General features: G+C 35.6%; 1 protein-coding gene across 2 annotated transcripts in view; it reads right to left on the bottom strand.

Annotated features, from left to right (window-relative positions):
* atosa (atos homolog A) overlaps positions 1–19,426 on the bottom strand; it is an 85,190-nt gene extending 65,764 nt beyond the window's left edge. The window contains exons 1-2 of one of the 2 annotated variants that reach the window (XM_056477960.1): positions 18,628–19,426; positions 8,313–8,345 (exon numbers count right to left, since the gene is read on the bottom strand). In XM_056477960.1, the coding sequence (XP_056333935.1) occupies positions 8,313–8,345; positions 18,628–18,739 (145 nt within the window). In that variant the 5' untranslated portion in view covers positions 18,740–19,426. The remainder of the gene's footprint in view (positions 1–8,312; positions 8,346–18,627) is intronic. The other variant, XM_056477961.1, reaches the window with a different exon arrangement.
* Between the last annotated feature and the right edge of the window lie 108 nt (positions 19,427–19,534).

The following is a 19,534-nucleotide window of genomic DNA, read 5'->3' as shown; positions in this document are numbered from 1 at the left end:
AATTTTTGCTACTTTAAATGTTTAAGTTGAATCAAATGAACTTTTCTAGTATTCTTAACTTGCATCAATCAAACCAATTAAACATATAAAGTTAAGGTTTGTAAAATGCAGTTAAACCTAATTAACATATTAAAATAAGTTAAAGTGACAAAACATTTGTTGTCATGCCTTTTTGTCCTATCATTTTTACAGTGTAGTTAAAAAAATTTGTTGAATGATTCTTCCCAAAATATCTTTATAGATTTAGCAAAAAATAAACTCAACTCAACTCGTGGGGCAGTTAATAATGAGTCAGTTTTCAGTTTTGGTGTGAATAATTCATTGATTTTCGTAAAGAGAGAACTTTTGAAGCGAGATGTAAACTGAATTGTTTGGTCATACTGTATATTTACATGGTATACGTTTACAATTAGTGGATTTGTATGTCTATCAAAGTATGAGCATGACAGCTGCTGGAAGCTGGATAATATTTTATACAGCTTATAGTGATAAAAGTTTTAACTTTCTTAACACTACACTTTAGAATACATCACTGGGGTTGTGTGGATTACTTTTATGATGGTTGAATGCAGTTTTTGGGGCTTCAAAGACACGAGAAGAGAGGATATTGTTTACTATGTCTGAAAGAAAAAATTACTGCCTGAGACTGAAGGCTAATGATGTTCATTTTTAGACAGAATCATGGGTTTAACAGCCTTGTAAACCCAACAGTCAACTTTATCAAATGAAACGAGTGTAGTTAACTCAAATTGACTGAAAGTGAATTCTAGTAATTCTAGTGAATTAATTCTACTCAGTAGGATTAATTTTTGAACTTAAATGGTTTGTTGCAACCGTTTTCTTCAAATGGCTTGAGTTACCTTAACTAATTGGGTTTTACAGTGTATGAAAGGTTTCAAACAGTTTCAAACCTTCATCAAGCTTGCCAAAAATACCAATTTAACCCCAGATTTTACTGAACATTTATGTGGTATATCCTAACATGGCCACCAGAGCTAACCACTCCTATAAGTCTATTTAGTGTTTATAGTATTTAGTCTACTTAGTGCTATTATTGTTTACACCATCCATGCAGAGGCACGTTTCAGAATCATACCAGGGCCTGTACCATGAAGCTGAATTAGCTGGCTAGCCCTTTAAGTTTCAGTTTAATTTGCACCAATCTTAGATTGGCAGCTCAACTTTGAGCATTTGTTGGCATGGTAGCTAAGATGAGCAACCTTCATGGCACCTAAAACACTGAATTGGTGCAAACTGAATTAAAACTTAAATGGCTAGCCAGCTAATCCAGGTGCCAGAAGTGGCTCTCAGGGCCGCTTTGCTAGAGTTAGGCATCTGGTCTATTTTTGCAAGTCGCACAGGTAAAAAAAAAAAAAACAGAATAAGGTTAAAATAAATATAGGAAACAAGATGGATTATAAAAAATCTTGAAGTTTAGGATGTATACTTTGACTAAAACAGCAACAAATATCGTACTCTTTTAATTCATGTTAAAGGTGTATTAGAACTGTATAACTTTGTAGGCTACAGAACAGCAAAGAAGCACATAAGAAACACAATTTATTTGGAAAACCAGTAAACATTTAGCCAATGTATTTATGGCAGAACCTCAAAAATCCAAAGTGAGCAATAAAACAAGGTTGGACAGTCAAATGGTGGCTTCTCGACTCCTGTTACTTTGCTTCTGAAGTGCCTCTGGTGTGGATTGGCACCACAAACACGATAGAGTCAAGCTTTGCTAGCTTTGTTTGAGCATGATTCATTAGTGCTTGTCAACTCATTGTATTGTTAAAGTGTAATGTTTTGGTTATGTTTTTAAAAATTGTGCTTCCTGTGTTGTCGTTTCCTTGTCTTGTTGTACGTGCAAGTGACAACAACCCTAACTCTGTACACCAATAGCCCTCAGCAGTACACTGAAAAAAATACATATATATATATATATATATTCAAAGATAATTTCTTGGATTTACCTTTTTTTTCACGTTAAGTTGTTGTAAACAATTTATTTGGGCTGAATTTAAACAAACAAATTAAGTTAAACATTACTTAACTTAATTTGTTTGTTTAAATAACACAAATTTAAATTGTTTGCAACAGTTTAGTGGATATTTTTTTTATGTAAATCTAGCTAGTAAGGCTCGAATGTTGACGTAATTACGTCAATCAAACTATAGTATGTACTATAAACTTTTGGCACTGTACTATGGTGCTAGCTACCATAGTCCCAAGAAAACAGTTTGGTATGATTAGCTATTCTGGTACTTATAAGAGTGAAAATGTCAGTAAACCTGTACTACAACAAAAAAGTAACTTTGCATCAACTTCGCAAGTAAGATATAAAGATACGTTAGTGTTAGTACACTGTAAAAAAAACCGGTAGCTGTGGTAGCCAGTATTTTACCGTTAAAAATACAGTACAAACTGTAAAAGTAATTTCTCGTTTTTACAGTAAACTACCATGTTTCATTAATAGATGTAATATGTCTGTATTTTCAATTACCAACATCTACACATCTTTTGTTACACAGAAAGACATGTTAACACAGCCATAAGCAGAAGGTGGTAAGAAAGTTAGTTACACAGCGAAGCAAGGCTCATCACAAATAACTTTTCCCACAAGAAGAAACGCGTATCAGTGTATCAGTGTCAATCACACAGCTATTAAACACCAGTATGGTAACACTCTTAAAATTGAAGTCATGAAATAAACATTGTTTATCAATATTAGATGTAACATAAATCTCTAATGTACATAACTGATGGGAAAACAACTAAAAAGATCCATAGTAATGTCAACAAAAGACATAAACAGTGATGTGCCATGCAGGGAATTCTGGGAAAGTCAATTTACGGTTATTTGCCGTATATATTAAGGAAACGTACTGTTAACCCGGTTACGGATTTTTACTGTAGCAATTTTACAGTTTTTTTACCGTTGAAATCACAGACATTTTTTACAGTGTATTAAACTGACATGCTTTTAAAACTATTTGAAACTTTGTGTCAAAAGAATGCATATTTGGAGACCATCAAAGGAAAGATATTGATAACACTCAATTACACCGTACGTCTCCACTACACGATTTCTCCTAAACCACCCAAGTATTTTCCGCAGATAAAAGCTTATTGATTTTTAAAATCATATATAGTGTTACCACAAAAGCTTCAAACTGTGCCAAAAAAGTATAAAGAGCAAATTAATTATAACAGCACTTGTGTAATGTACTCCAATATGGGTCACCAATCATCAGAGAAATCGAGTGTGAAAAACCGATATGCTACAGGCTGTTACACAACTCGCCTTCACATTCATTGACCTTACAGTTTCACAAAGATAACTCGTAATTTCACATTTGCTTGTATCCCAGAATTCCCAGTCTGCCCATTCCACTTCAGTTGTCCAGAGGGTTTTGCTCTTATACAGTCGCATTATAACTACTAGTAAATCATAAGTGTGTTATTCAATAATTCTGCAGATCTAAAGCCATGTTTTACATTCAGATGAAATACAGGACACTTCTGACAAGCTCACGCTTTCTCTTAATATGCTTTCCCCGTCTGCTTCACGCTAGCTAATTTCCAATGAGAGCAACAGAGACGCAACAGACGGTGGAAAATCTCACCGTACACTAAATATGTTTACCGAAAAGCACTTGCTGAGCTGAAAAAAGGAATATTAAAATGATTCCTCGCACAGCTTTTCAATTTTTGTTTGCTTTGTTGTATGCATTACAAAAGTTTTATATGCAGATGACATGTTCTCACTATTAGGGTTTTGGTAAGGATTGTAAGGTCAAGGCAAAGAAAGTGTTCTTGCAGGACTCCCAGAGTTCATCAAGACTTATTGGATTCATCTTTAATGCCTCCTCCTTCATCCTACCCCAGACATGCTCAATAATGTTCAAGTCTGGTGACAGGGCAGGCCAAAATCTACCTTCTATATTTTTGTCCAATCAGATGCTTTCTAAAATGAGAACGTGCCTCCCACAGATACAGTTCGTGACCATAATGAAAGCTAAAAAATATTTTGTTTAGCTAAAAAAAAAACAGGTTTGGAATAATTGGAGGGAGGTTTATGACAATTTGCACTTCTGGATGATTTACAACTTTAAGAGTATTATTAAATTTAGTAAGCTTTAGATAATGTCAAAATAGCACGGCCAATTATAAATCCATCAATAATCCGCAATAAAAAATGCATAATGTATATCAAAAATATTTTTAGGCTATGCTATGTTAACTACACCAACTACCTTGCAGTACAATTTTTATCATGACATGATATTCATAATGCAACGATGCATCATGCTTTCAAAACTGGGCTGCAACTGAAAGTGCAGCAAATATGTAAAAGTGATCCAGCATGTCCAAAAGACAGACAGTAAGTGGAATTGGTCACTACAAATATGGTTAGCAAATTTTTGATCCATTGTCCTAAATTACAACCCTATATGTACATACAGTCACAAGTACAGCTTTTTTTTTTTTTTTTTAAGTATCCAATCATTCATACTTGCATAAAAGCCATCTATACAGCTTCTTGTATAAGAACAAAATTGATACAGAAAAATTTTATATTAAAAAATGTGTTGAAAATATGTCATTTCTGATCATTTACATTTTTACTTTTTTATACATTAAATTAAGACATTTACTTATTTTTATTCAATTTTGAATTGCTAATTTGAATAAATTTTGATTATTTGTGACTGTATTTAGGACTTAACGTAAACATTTTCTGTCATTTATAAACTTCAATGTGAATTAAAAATTGTGTTCATTTTATTATATTTATTTCCTTTGGACTACTGTTGTTAACTAAACTAAACATTACACTAATTATTTTTAATATATTTTTTTATATTGACTTTTTTTTAGCTTCCAGTTCCAAAAAAAAACCCCTAAAACTCCAGACATTTCACTTACAATTTACATCATTACAATATAATCCTATATTTTTCTAAACAGTTCCACAAAACCCCTAGAAATCCAGGCATTTTATTTAAAAAGAGCTATTTAATAATAATAATAATAATAATAATAATAATAATACCTACAAAATTTTAACTACATGTACTATTTCTTATATTTATCTTGATTTTTCTTGTTTAAAATATAATAAAATAGTTTTTTATTTTCCACATAAACATTAATTTGTGTGCACTGATCTTCATATACATTACTTCCAGTTTTAACTTTGGTACCAACTAGCCTAATGTACAGTATACTTTATATAAAATACTTTTTTTTGTTGATGGCAGCTTAAAGACGCCTCTTATATGGAGAATGAAGTAACATGCATTGCTTAGGTGTGAGTTTTTCACAGACTTCAACAGAGTGTACAAATCTTGATGATTCTGTGGGTCTCATCGATCAAAACTGATGTGTAGTTTGTATTTTCCATTGGATTCAAGTCAAGTGATTGGCTGGGCCATTCCATGGTTTAATTTTCTTTCTCTGAGAGCATTTGAGAGTTTCCTTTGCTGTGTTTTGGATCATTGTCTTGTTGAAATGTCCCCTCTGCTTTAATCTTCATCATCCTTTTAATGTAGATGTTGGACTGAAGCAGCGAATATTAATTTACACTGAGGAAGGGAAGAGGGTTGCTGAATAACTACTGACAGATTTCAACTGCTGTCTGGGCTTTCACTGCCTTTCCCATTCTTCATGTGTTTAATACTTTTTCTCTTTGTCATTTCATTTTATTACATATAACTAGGGCCAGACGGAATCTGCAGACGTTTTTTGCTATTTCTGCGGAGAATATTGCTAAAAATCTGCGGATTCCTGCGGAATTACTTTGGGAGTATCATAATTAAAACCTTAATATGTGAAATAAAAAATAATAGCTTTTTAAGTTTTATTTAATGTTTAAAATGCAAATCCAATTAGATTCACTTTATTTACAATACAAAGCAAGTCTCTCATATAATATCTCCACTAAAAGACAGAAAATATTACTGTACAAACTGCATTGTACATAAATCAGATGAACATTTTCACTTTAGTCAATAATATTACTGTAACTAATTAAAAAACTGAATAAATATAGATATTACACACATTTACTCAAGTAAATAAACAGAATTAATGATGGGCTAAAAATCTGTGAAAATCTGCGGAATTCTGCGCGTGCAGATTCCATGTGGGCCTACATATAATTTAATTTGTAAAGTATTTTTTTTGGTTTTCTTCGCATGGATTTCTTTGGTTGTTTCCAACGTCCAGGTAAAATCAACAGCACCTTTAGAATTATGTTTTCTGAGATAAATGGTGACATGTTCAATACTTATTTCGCCCACTGTATATATACACCAGTGCGAAATGCTAAATCTACCAATGTTAAACCTTGTATCAAAAGTACAGAAGCAATATTGAGAATAAAAGTGACCCATTTTATGATAATATCAGCACTGCACTATGACCAGGTTAATAGCTACAAAACAGGCATCACAAGGTTTCATGTACTTAAAAAGGTCAAAATCAATGTAACCCAAAAACGCAAAACAAGATGACACATGCAAATGCAAATGAGATGCCAGTCTCCTATTTGCATAGCTGCTCTTCTGTGCATACAGGTCGTACTAGCTTATTTATAAGCCCAGTTTCAGTGCTCAGGTGTGGTCGGCTCGTGTTTACGTATACAGCTTGTACACATTCCATTAATAGAAACGCCCACAGTGAGTGTTTACACCAACAGAGAGAAAAGCTACAGGTCCAGATGGCCCCCTCACTTCATGCTGTGTGCTGCTATTTGAGTGAGTGCTGGTCTAGAATCAATTGCTTTTCTTGAACCTGCCCTTCATCACGCTGAACCTGAGCCACAGTGGTCGCCGCTAAAGATCACAGCCTCACAGGAACTGATGTCATTGCACTTGCCTGCCCCCCATCTGAACAGCAAATGCTCATGTGAGAGATAGAGAGAAGTTACGCAAGACTGCTGACTTTCCACAATGCAAAGAGAAATTCTGTGGAGAACAGCAGAAATATGGCTCACCTGGTGAATCTCACAAAACCTTTCAAAGTCCATTTGAAATCACAATTTGCTGTGTTTATTTAGCTAGAGCCAGGGGCGGATTTAATGATTTGGGGGCCCTAAGCAATTCCAGCCATGGGGCCTAACAGTCCTAATGGCCACCCTTTATTTATTTATTTTACATAATCTCATAATCTTCTTTTCTATGCGTTTATCTTAATGCAATCTCTACATTTTAAATGATTTGTTTTCTTAAAATGACTAAAAATATGAAATAAAACTTAAGACTAAATCTTCATCTGATTTGATTGCTGGACTGCTCCATAATCGAGGGTCACATTTGCACAAAAAAGTTTTATTTGTTAAACCCTCACAATACAAAATATTATAGAAAACTATGTTATATGTAATTTATAGATTTAATCCGTAATTTATAGGTTAGATGTAATTTATAGGTTAAATCTGTCCCTGGCTAGAGCATATTGTTAGTCTTAAATTGTACGTTTTGGTAATCTTTAATCAAAATCTGATCATTCGCATCTGCTTTGAAATGGCAGTATTTCTCTAATGATGTCAGTTTGATAGATTGGGCGAAATATGCTTAGCCATATGCTCAAACCATTCGATTTTGCGAAAGACAAGAGGAGCGCAAATATAAACCACCTCCTACTCAATATTCCATTACCAGGTAAAAATGAGTCATCATACTGAAATAAAATCGTTTACACAGACTTTAAAGGGATAGTTCACCCAAAAATCATTTACTCAAATTTCACTTGCAACAAACTTGAGTTGTAAGTATATATATATACATATACACATATATACACATACATACATACATATATATATATATATATATATATATATATATATATATATATATATATATATATATATATATATATATATATATATATATATATATATATATATATATATATATAATTTATTATTATTTTTTTTTAATACTGTTTAATACTGTTAATACTGTTACAGAAATGATTCCAACAGCAGTCCAGGTTTAAATACTTTCCACTGGTTAAGCAACTATTGCTTTGTTAATCTCCACCACACTGATTATCCTGTTTGATTAGGTTAGTCATGCATAAATTAAATTCTTAAATAGTATAACAATTTATAAAATGATATCTCCTTACTTTATTCTGATATTATTATTAGAAATCAAAATCTTTATATTTTAGGTTGGAATGTGACCTGGACATGTTTCCTAGATTGAGAATTTGGTTGTGTATCAATGGCTTCCGGGGAAACCAATAACACTGCTCATAACCATGTTAAAGAATGCGTTATGCTTATACAAAGGATGTCATACCTGGTTGGTGAAGCGCTCTTCTATGGTGACAATCTAAGACAAAACAAAGAAGAAAAACAATGTGCAAACTAGCAACCATTAACACACCTAATTTCCCACTGCATGAAGTGTAAACACACACGCACACATCCACACCGCCCAACACAAGCAAAACTGTGTCATAACCAAACAGCTGTTCGGCTTCAAGACGAGACACTCCAAACTCTCCCAGCTGACTGCAGCAGGCCTGATCCGACTGGTTATTCCAGAAAGGGAACGAAAATATGACATCATTTCTCCCTGGAACATGTTTCCACATGGCCTTCACAACACAAGGTTCCTGGATCCACAAGCAGCTTTCCACCTCATGACATCACAGACAAAGATTTGTTTAATTCACAGTTACACACTGACAAAAAATAAGACACTAAACTGAATTTTTTATGTGTTTATACTGCACGGAGATTGCAGCATTTCTCAATCCCTGCACCGTGAACTAGAACTGCACAACATATCGCAAAATATTGTTCTTGCAATAATAGTACATTATGCAATACACTAGGAGTGTAACTGTACACAAACATAATGATTCGATATGTACCTCAGTTTTGGGGTCACGGTTCAGGGTTGTTGCTAGATCGGTTGCGGCCGGAAGTTAACGAAAATTATTTATATTATTTATTAAATTTCCTATTTATTGTAATTTTTAAAGCCTACCCCCACCCTAACCGTCACAGTAACGTAAAAACAGTAGCTGTACAGAGTATAATTAATGTTATCTATTAAATTATCCAACAACTTGTATTTAACGCCTACCCCCATCCCAACTGTCACAGTAATGTAAAAACAGCAGTTGTACCGAGTATTATTTATGCCATCTATTGAATTAGCCAAGAAATTGTATTTTTTAATGCCTACCCCCACTGCAACCCAACCATCACAGTAACTTAAAAACAGTAGCTGTACAGAGTATTATTTATGTTATCTACTGAATTACCCAATAAATTTAATTTTTTAATGCCTACCCCCACCCCAACCCTAAACCCAACCGTCACAGTAACGTAATAAAAGCAGTTGTACAGAGTATTAATTATGTCATCTATTAAATTATGCAATAAATTGTATTTAACGCCTACCCCCACCCCAAACCTGAACTAGTCACAGTACTGTAAAAATATTAATATGTAAAAAAAAAAAAATGTAAATATGGTTTCATAAAAAAATGCTGCTATATTGATGTGCATATCGCACTTTCGGCTGGCCACGTACCCTATCTAGACTTTACCACGGTTAGGTACAACAGGAATAAGCAACAAATAACCAGTGCTTGCTTTTTCTCCCAGCACTGCGGCTTTTAGACAGCATGTGGCTATAAAACGGTTTCAATTTTTACACAGTGGTGCTCGTTACTGTCAGCTTCTGTGTAGCAACATCAGACAAACAACAGTTACTTACATCGAACTTTCTCTACATCCCCTGATGCAATGTTATGTCTATGTTTATGTGCTTGTTGCTAGGGGTTGTTTCCCCCTAATCTCACACTGCCCAACTTTAAGGACAGTCTGGGAGGGGCATTTTTTCCTCCTTTTTCCCCAATGCATCTTATTTCCTAGGTTTTCTATGCTAGCTCTCGACTGACCTGTCTTTCAATTAAATGTATGATGCTTGTGTATGGTCGGAGGGGTCTAATTTTGCAGCATGTAACAGCGTTGTGGCAAACAAAGGCCCATCATCATCCGTCCCATGGCACCAGTCATGCGCCTAATCGTGAATTTATACTTCTGCGTGCTGTTTGTGTTACTCTGCAATGACACTTCCGAACCGCTAGCTAGCAGTAGGGTTTTACTGTTCCACTGTGTTCTGTTTCTTCACAATTGTTTTGTTTATTCTGAATGCTAAAAGTAGCTAAAACTTGCTCATTGAGAGGTGGAAACTGGCAGACATGCAACAACTTTAATCATAAGGTAAAAACAAAACAAAAAAAGTTTCCATCTGAAGCTCCTTCGCAGGACTCGACAGTTGTAAACAATCGTTCTATCGGGTTCACAGCTCTTAGTACCACCCACACTCAAGCGGACCAACTACAGAGCTTGTGCAATGTGTCGTTCCGTTTTTTTTTTCATTTTTTTTTTGAGACGTGCACATAAGCATCAGCCACAGCAAGGGCTATGCGACCATGCGCAGGCTGCGCCGGACCATACGTGTGCACTTGATGCAGAAGTTTAAATCAACTTTAAGAGTGACTTCACATCTGGACTGACTATACTGGTCGTGGGATAGCATGGACCAAACCGTCACCCCTGCACGGTGATGGTTTGGGATTCACTACAACATTACAATATACATATTGCAGACATGTGTAATAAATTTAATTTAATTTATGCATTGGTTGTTTATGTAAATTTGACCAATCAGACGGGCCCTTATTATCTTTATCCCCACCTTCCCCATTAGTTGCTGTACTGCTGTTGGCTGGAGTGGAGACAAGACTCGAAGGAGAATGACAACAGCCAATCGGATTCAAAATATCTGCAAAGGTTTTCACTCATTCATAGGGTTGTAACGACCAAATGTTTGCACCTTTATAAGGCTTTTTAGCCTGAATTACATCTAAAAAATATGTTTGACCTATATTTTTAATATATAATTAATATTTTTATATCATCAATGAAGTAAATGGTTTAAAAATAGCATTTCTCTAGGGAAATGTTAATTTAGTTACAAAAAAAATTTAACAACAATATCACATATTTCATATTTTTCCAGTACTGTGCACCCCTACTCTGCATTATACAGGATCTTCCTCTATAAGTTTAGTTGGGAGGGAACATGCTTCATTAATTTATATTGTATTTATTTATGTTGGTATATTAATATCACACTTGTTTTACATGTGGTTGTAAACTTCCGTGACTTTCTTTCTTCTGTTAAACATACACACACACACACACAACAATATTTTAAAGAATGCTGGCTGGTGGGACCCATCAACTTCCATAGTAGGAAAAATAATTACTATGGAAGTCAATGGATCACAGCAACCAGCATTTTTCAAAATGCTGGTTGCTCAAACAAGTGAAAGATGAGTAAATGATGACAGAATTTTCAATTTTGGGTGAACTATGCCTTTAAGCTCTCATGTAAAACTAAATGGATTTTTAATCAACCTCAAGATTATCGCTTAAAAAGTGCTTGCAGTATTAAAATAATAACTCAAAAATACCCTACTCAGCTTCATATTTGACACAAATATCCACTTCCTAAGTGGAAAATAAAATGAATGATCTTCAAAACCTCTGCTTTTCATTAAACAAACCAGTCATATGGCTTGTTGGAACGACAGGGTTGTGATTAAGTGATCACAGAATCTGTTAGGTCAAATACGCCTCTAAACGATCAAATCAAAGTGATCAAAACAACCAGGGAACAGTGCCGGATCAATAATGTTGAGCAAAGAGGGAAAAAAGAAAACGTGTTTGTTTACATGCCAAACAAGAGATGTTTATTGGTGTCAGCCCCAGACGAATTGATTTTCAGCCGCGATAGAGTCCAAAGGAAGCCACATGATCCTGTTACATGTCTGAGTTTATTGTGAGTGTCATCCTAGTGCCAGAAACAAGGAAGAACCACAGAATCCCTACTAAAAAAAAACTTGGAAAAACAGGATATAATCTGAATTAAGGCTGCATGAAAATAATTTTACAAGATGTTTTAAATAACTCGATCAGTGATAAAATTCACAATTTTACACTGATAGAGAGTGCATCTGCTGCATAAAATATAATAAACAGAAACTTTCTGGGGAGTAAATTAGTTACAGAAATTAGATAATCATATGTAAAACACTTCATTCATTAGTCCAGTGTTTTCCAACCCTGTTCCTGGAGGCACACCAACAGAACATATTTTGGATGTCTCCCTTATCTCACCCATTCACTTCAGGTTTTGGAGTCTCTTCTAATGTTCTGGTGAGTTGATTCAGGTGTGTTGGATTAGGGAGAGCTTGAAAATGTGTACTGTTGGTGTGCCTTCAGGAACAGGGTTGGGAAACACTGCATTAGTCAAAATTAGATGTAGATCAAAACCTTTCATCAAAGTTGTCTAAAAAACTACTCAACAACACCTATTCTTGTCTTTTTGGACAAAGTTTTTTGATACATTTCAAATGTTGACTGCTGCAGTCTTCTTTAGCTATGTTTCTAACCAAAAATGCAAATTAACTTTATGCGCAAAACTGCAATATCACATAAAAGACGTGTGAATAAAGCAGCGTTTACATCCAATGAGTCTAAGAGAACAAAATCGCCACTTCCTGATGAACTGGCACCAAATATCTACAGTGAAAACCATAGGAGAAGAAGGAAAAGCTGCCTGAATCTTTTCCTTATTTAATAAATGACTTGCGCCTCAGAAGACAATGCCGACATGCAATGAACGTGTGGTGGCATTTGAAGGTGTGAGACGCGGAGCACAGATGCTATTGACTATTCTGGAGGTAATTAATAATATAATAACACTGATACTGAAAGTGTTAAGGAGTTTTAGAATGACAAACAACATTTCCGAGGTTTTGCAATGTGCTCAGCCAGCTAGTTTGTCCATTTACACACATTTTTATCATCACATAATCTCTTATAACAAAATCAGATGACTTTATTTTAATGTGCATACTGGAATTTGTTCGGTAAAAGTGTTTTCATCGTAGTTTTTGTGCATCTTTTCTTATCAAATAAAAAGTTTATCCTACTCAGTTGTGCGCATATGTTTTTTGTGCAATTTCAAAGTTGATGCACATCTTGGCGTTTCGATCAACCAATTTTTTATATGCATAAACAAAATGCATATAAAAAAAAAGTGGATGGAGATGCAGCTAATGTTAAATAAATTCATTAAGTCTTTGTTAAAGTATTAAATTTAGCAATTTCTTGTGCCCAAATTATTTAAAATTCCCTTAGTTACAACACACAGGCCTTAAAAAATATTTCGTTCTATAAAGGCCAGTTTACACCAGGTTGTTTTTTGCTTGCAATTTTCATTGATGTTTTATAACTAAACAAAGGTCACCAATGTCGTCGTGCAAATCAACGAGAAAACACGGCAGGTGTACAAGTGTAATTTTTAAAGAAATGTCTCAGGAACGTTTTTTTTTTTTTTTTTTGTAATGTGTATTTTATATAGGGCATTTATTGTGTATGGCCATACCCCCTCAAAAGGTTTCACTATCACCATTCACCAGGGTGCAGCATCCACTTGGATGATGCAATGGCAGTCACAGGACCACAGGCCAGTGCGCTCATTACGGTTGATAAGGATGATTGGGAGGTCATGACAGGTAAGGGCAGATGAATAAAATTTGGCCATGACACCAGGGTTTACGAGAAGTGCCATGGGATTTTTAATGACCAAAGAGAGTCAGAAACTTTGTTACCAATTAGATTGGCACTTTTGTTTACATGCCTGGAGCTGCTAAAGTAACAGTAAACACCACTTGGAGGCACTCAAGCGCAGAACAGTCGAGGTGATCCCAGTTTCACTTTCATTCAATGAAGACAACAACTAAACGCCTGAACACAAAGAGCTGTATGATAAACGCAACAGCAATTACAATGATTTCAGTAGGAGTGGAGAGTAGCAAAAAGGATTTGATGGGGAGTTTCATTTCACTTTTCTTTCATGACTTGCAAGTGCATTAATCGCCATCTTTGAATGCAGAAAAATTAGGTATTTGAGGGATATTTAATAGACATGTGCTTCCCTGACAAGATGTACATGACAATCACTTAATCGCATATGCAATATCTTTTTCAAATGATCACCCAGCTCAACATCTCTGCATCAAAAAACATAACTAAACCATTGTAAACTAAAACTGTTGTATTCAACAAACAAAACGAAGCTCAAATTAAACTAAATATTAGGGCTGTGCGATTAATTGAAATCAAATCGCAATCGTGATTTGAAATGTTGCGATTAGATAAATCGCAAGAGGCTGCAATATGAAAGATATATGTATTATTTATTTTCTCTCACCCAGAGCAAATGCATGACTGCTGTCTATGTGTTACTAGCCAATTGAGTGAGGACACATTCGTTCTGCCCAATTAGAATTGCACAACCGGACTAAGTGGAACACCCACAATAAATAAATAAAAATACACAGGAAAGCGAGGACGAGTGGGATAATGGTGTCTGCCACGTCAGAAGCATCAACAGATGAATTAATATCAAAGAAAAAACACACGTCAGTAATATGGGAATATTGTGGTTTCAAAGTCACAGACACCGAACAAAAGCAGGTAATTTGTAAAAGCTGTCGCAGAATTGTTGCCACATCACGAGAAAATAAAACAACCAACACCTTAAAAAAGCACCACAGGCAGCCATATTAGGAGTGTCTTGCAAAAAAATCAACTGATAGTATTGCCAATGACATTTAATCTAGTAAATGTTGGAGTAAGTCATTATGTTTTCCGTTTCTTTTTTTAATTAACACTCACTGCAGTAAGAAACTACGATATATATTATTGAGCTGAATCTTGACTATAAAGTTAAATCGCAATTGCAATATCTGTTAGAAAAATCGCAATTAGATATATTCCCCAAATCGCACAACCCTACTAAATATGTAGTCAAGCAAAAATACATGTAACCAACAAAAAATTCGTTTAAATCTAAGTGAAAAACGTCCCGGTGTGTACGGGCCTTTGGGGGTTAAACTTTGCATGTGTACTGAACTATGCTTTCTGGTTAACTATAATCGCTAGTCGACATTGTGACTATTGCAGAAATTATATACTGCACAGACCTAGTCTGAACAATGTGGAAAGTGGTTTGTTTCGAAGTTTCCAATGTAAAGAGGAAAGAAATCAAGAGGGAGTGCTTTTGGAAGTGAACAACCTGCTATTTTCATCAGTGGAACAGTATGTTCCATATAACAATAGCACAGAAGGGATGTCATATCTACTGCAAAACAGCCTTTTGACAGTAATTGACTCTTACTCCGAGAAGCCAAACAGACCAAGAGGTCTTTAATCCACAAGAAGAGATCCGATAGAGGAAAACAGTTCTGAAGACACCATAGGAATGCAAATAGCTCATTCCAATTTAAAGTTTATTCTCTGTAACAAAACTGAGTTCCAACAAAAATATATCTGACTTGTTGGGCCCGTTTGTTGGCGTTTGGAAATTGGCAGCTTTGGCTGCAGCAGTAGGGGCAAACCACAGTCACAGGGGCCAAATTACATCCAAACATGACTCCAGCATGTCCAAACATGGAAGCTTAGAACCGAGAGTACAGCAGTTGGATGGTCTATCATCTAGCTAGTATAACTATCTAACTATATGTGCTGTCCTAATACAAATAATTCATTGTCTAGGGTACAATTTGAGAGTGGTGTGCAGCTAGTGTCTTAAACATTTATATGGAGGAAGAGACATAAAGCAGTGACAAATTTAATGGGGGAAGGAGGGAGGGCAGGTCATGTTATGCAAATATGGGCTGAGTGCCCGTGCACTAATGTAATGCTAATTACTTTCTGCAGTTCATTCTATTGTGATATTGGTCTAATTTAATCAGATAATCATTCAGAATGAACACCTAAAAAAACATAACTAATAAAAAAGTTGACCAGACCAAAACAAACCCAAACAAACCATATATAGAACCAAGCATATACCCAACAAAAGACAAAAGTAAAATAAAAATACATAAAAATAACCCCCACCAAACCAAATCAAACCCATACCCAACAGAAATATACCCAAACTTGACAGAAACATCTACCTAAACAACACTTAATATAACCTAAGCAAACCCATAAAAAAACTACAACAAATCTGCAGTGAGGTATACAATACATGCATATAAGGGCAGGGCAATTAAACAAAGCCAATTTATATGCTAATTTAGTCAGTACAACCCATTCTAGTTAACCTCCAGCATGTGCATTCAGATTTACAAGTTTACAGACAAACTACACAAAATTGCACTCAAATCCAAAGTTGATTAAATCAGATGGTAATGAAATCAAGTTAATCATTCTGCAATTGCGTATATTGTTAGTGAACTATGGCTCTGTGTAGTAAAAGCTGCTGCATCTGAAATCACATGAAAATACAACAAAGTGTTTTTATTCACACTCACTTGCTTATTTCAGTTAAAGTCCCTTTAAGAAAGTCATTTCACTCAGCGCCCATCTGAAACGCCTCTCGGGCAGTCTGCCTGGGCATGTTGTTTGAATAAGGAAACATCGAATTCTCCAAAACTGTTAGCCAAGCCTATGATTGAATTTATTATTAGGAATCATCAATAAAATGAACAACAACTGTCTCATTAGTTTCATTTCAAAACGTCCGAAACACACAAAATCTGCAGAAACTCACGTCTGGTCTGAGCCCCTCTCCCAGAGTATCATCGGCCTATAGCGATCTATGATTGGCTTTTGTACTAGATGGCAGGCTTTATTCGCCATATTGACCATTACACTTTTCCCCATTCAAAACAATACAAGTGACATGTCTATAGTATTTGTTTCAGTCGATTGTTTATATTAGTAGTTGTGGCCATCCATCGTTGTATGATTGTTAGTCACATTACAAGTTTCCTGGGTTTCTTCTTTGTGAATTTTTTTATGTTTAAGCATGAGGCCATCGGAGGATATTTAAGATGAGTTTCCCTGACAAGATGTACATGAGAATCACTTAATCACATTTGCAGTTTCATTCCAAATAACCACCCAGCCCTACATGCATCCACCAAAAAAACATAACTAAACCCAACAACATGCCCCCCCCCCCCAAAAAAAAAACAAATAAAAGTAACTGACTTAAAAGCTTGACCGACCTAAAACAAAGCTAACAAAAAACAAACAGTTACCAAACCTGAGCAAGACCCCATCAAACTAAAGCAAATCTGACCTCGTTCTGACAAAACATTCAGTAATCAAATCAAACTCATAACCCAACAGAAACATACCCATACATGACTGAAACAAATTGGTCCCCAAATAAAACACAAACATCTACCAAAACAAAACTGAATATAACCTAAGCAAGCCCATATCAAACTAATACAAATCTGCAGTGAGATTTACAATATGATAGCCAATTTATATGCTAATCTAGTCAGTTAAGCCCATTTTAGTTAACCTCCAGCAAGTGCTTTCGTATGGATCAGCATTTACTACACAGATCACTGAGAAGCTACACAAAATTGCATTGCTAATTTCAGCTGAGTGTTTGTGATAGCTAGTCACATTATTAGCTTCCTGAGTTTCTTCTTTGTGAATTTTTGATGCTTCCGCACAAGGACACCCTCTGACCTTTGCAGGATATTTTTTAGAGGTGCTTCCCTGACAAGATGTACATGACAACCGCTTAATCCCATTTGCAATTTCATATTGAATTATCATCCAGACTTACATGTGTGCATCAAAAAAACATAACTAAACTTAACAACCCCCCCCACACACAAAAAAATATATAAAATAAATAAATAAAATAAAAATATAATATAAATAACTGACTAAAAAGCCTGACCTAATTAAAACAAAGCTAACAAAAAACAAAAAGCTAGCAAACCTAACCAAGAATCCATCAAACTAAACCAAATCTGACCTTGTTCAGATTTTGATCAAAGCATTCGCATACCTAAACAAATCAAACATGCATCCAACAAATAAGCAAAGATGAAATCAAACTAAACACAAATATAGTCAAACAAAAATACACGTAACCAACAGACAAGTTTATATCCAAAAACCTAAAAACAAATACACACCTCGCAAAAAGTCTGGCCAAAACAATCTCATACCCAGCAAAAACAAACATGTGTCCAACCAAAACAAACATTTACCAAACCCAAAAGGCAAATATATAATCCACATGCATATAGTCAACAAAACAAAAAAAAACAGAACCATCAAAACCAACTTATCCCCAACCAAAAGAAACATTTACGTGATTGTCCACATATTATCGACGATAAATCGCGTTACAGTAACGGTAGGGAATGTAGAGAACGCTCTTATATAATAAAATGACAGTTTTCAAGAGTGTGAAGGTGTTTATGTCAGCGGAAAAACAACACAAACACAACATACAAGCGCGCACACACATCGACACAGCTGATCTAGGGCGCTTTGTTCCGTTCAGAAAGCGACAACTAACGCATTAGCAGCGACAAAAACAAAATGTTACAATGCATCATATGCACATTATCACAGCACATGCATGGAACAATGAAACAAACACTGCAGCGTCGTGACGTCACGACTCAAAAATATGACATTCAAACACTGGTGTAATCACGCATTTGTCTTTTATATGCTATATTTACCTCTGTCAGGTTTCATGTTGGTCACAGAGACCGTGATCCCCTCCAGGATGCCCGCGGTCCGTCTTCCGTCTTCAGATCTTTGTTTAGACTTAAAAACTCGTCCCTTAGACATCGGTTAGCTATCGATCTGGCACACAGCCATTCGGATTTTAACGATCTGAGCTGTGAGATCAAGCGTGGATCTATACGCCACTGTATGTTAAAAGTCCAGCGGTCTGATGAACTAGTCCATCAAAACACCAGCGTTCTACTTAAATAAACATGCAATTATCATCCCTCGTCTCTATCTAGATAAATATCCCGCCTGCCAGTCGCCTCATTGCCGATGCCAAAATGAGCTCCAGTGCCAACACACCAGTCTCTACTCTGCCACTGATCTGCTCAAATTAAAGCCACATGAGACGCATCGGGATCCCCGAGATCATTTTCACCAACCAGCAAGATCGGACCCCGGACTGGTAGATGAGACACTACCAAGGAACCACCAACATCATCATCATTATCATCATACTCCAGACTGGAGAAATGTTACGTGGCTGTGGCGAGTCTCACTTCAGCCGACAAGAAGTGGCTCATTTCTCTAAACCCCCTTCTTTTTCGACCACTTGATCATAAACCCTCCCCATAAAAGCAGAAAAACACTGATGACGGATCGACTAGGTTAGCAACTATCTGTGCGACGCGACTGGCAGAAAACGATGACGGACTCTAAACAGAAGTTTTCGAGATGTCTGAACGATATCTCGGCGATTAAATGATCAGCAGGGACAAAGCTCATGTTCTCTCTCTCTCCCTCTCTCTCTCTCTCTCTCTCTCTCTCTCTGCTTGTCAAAACAAATGCAGGAGGACAGCCTCTTAAGTCATGTGTCCCAACAACAGCTGGTCCCGCCCCTAGGTTGTATGTCAC

This window comes from Danio aesculapii, chromosome 18 (assembly GCF_903798145.1).
Source record: "Danio aesculapii chromosome 18, fDanAes4.1, whole genome shotgun sequence".
Taxonomy (NCBI): domain Eukaryota; kingdom Metazoa; phylum Chordata; class Actinopteri; order Cypriniformes; family Danionidae; genus Danio; species Danio aesculapii.
This window is presented reverse-complemented; position numbering and strand designations above follow the sequence as displayed.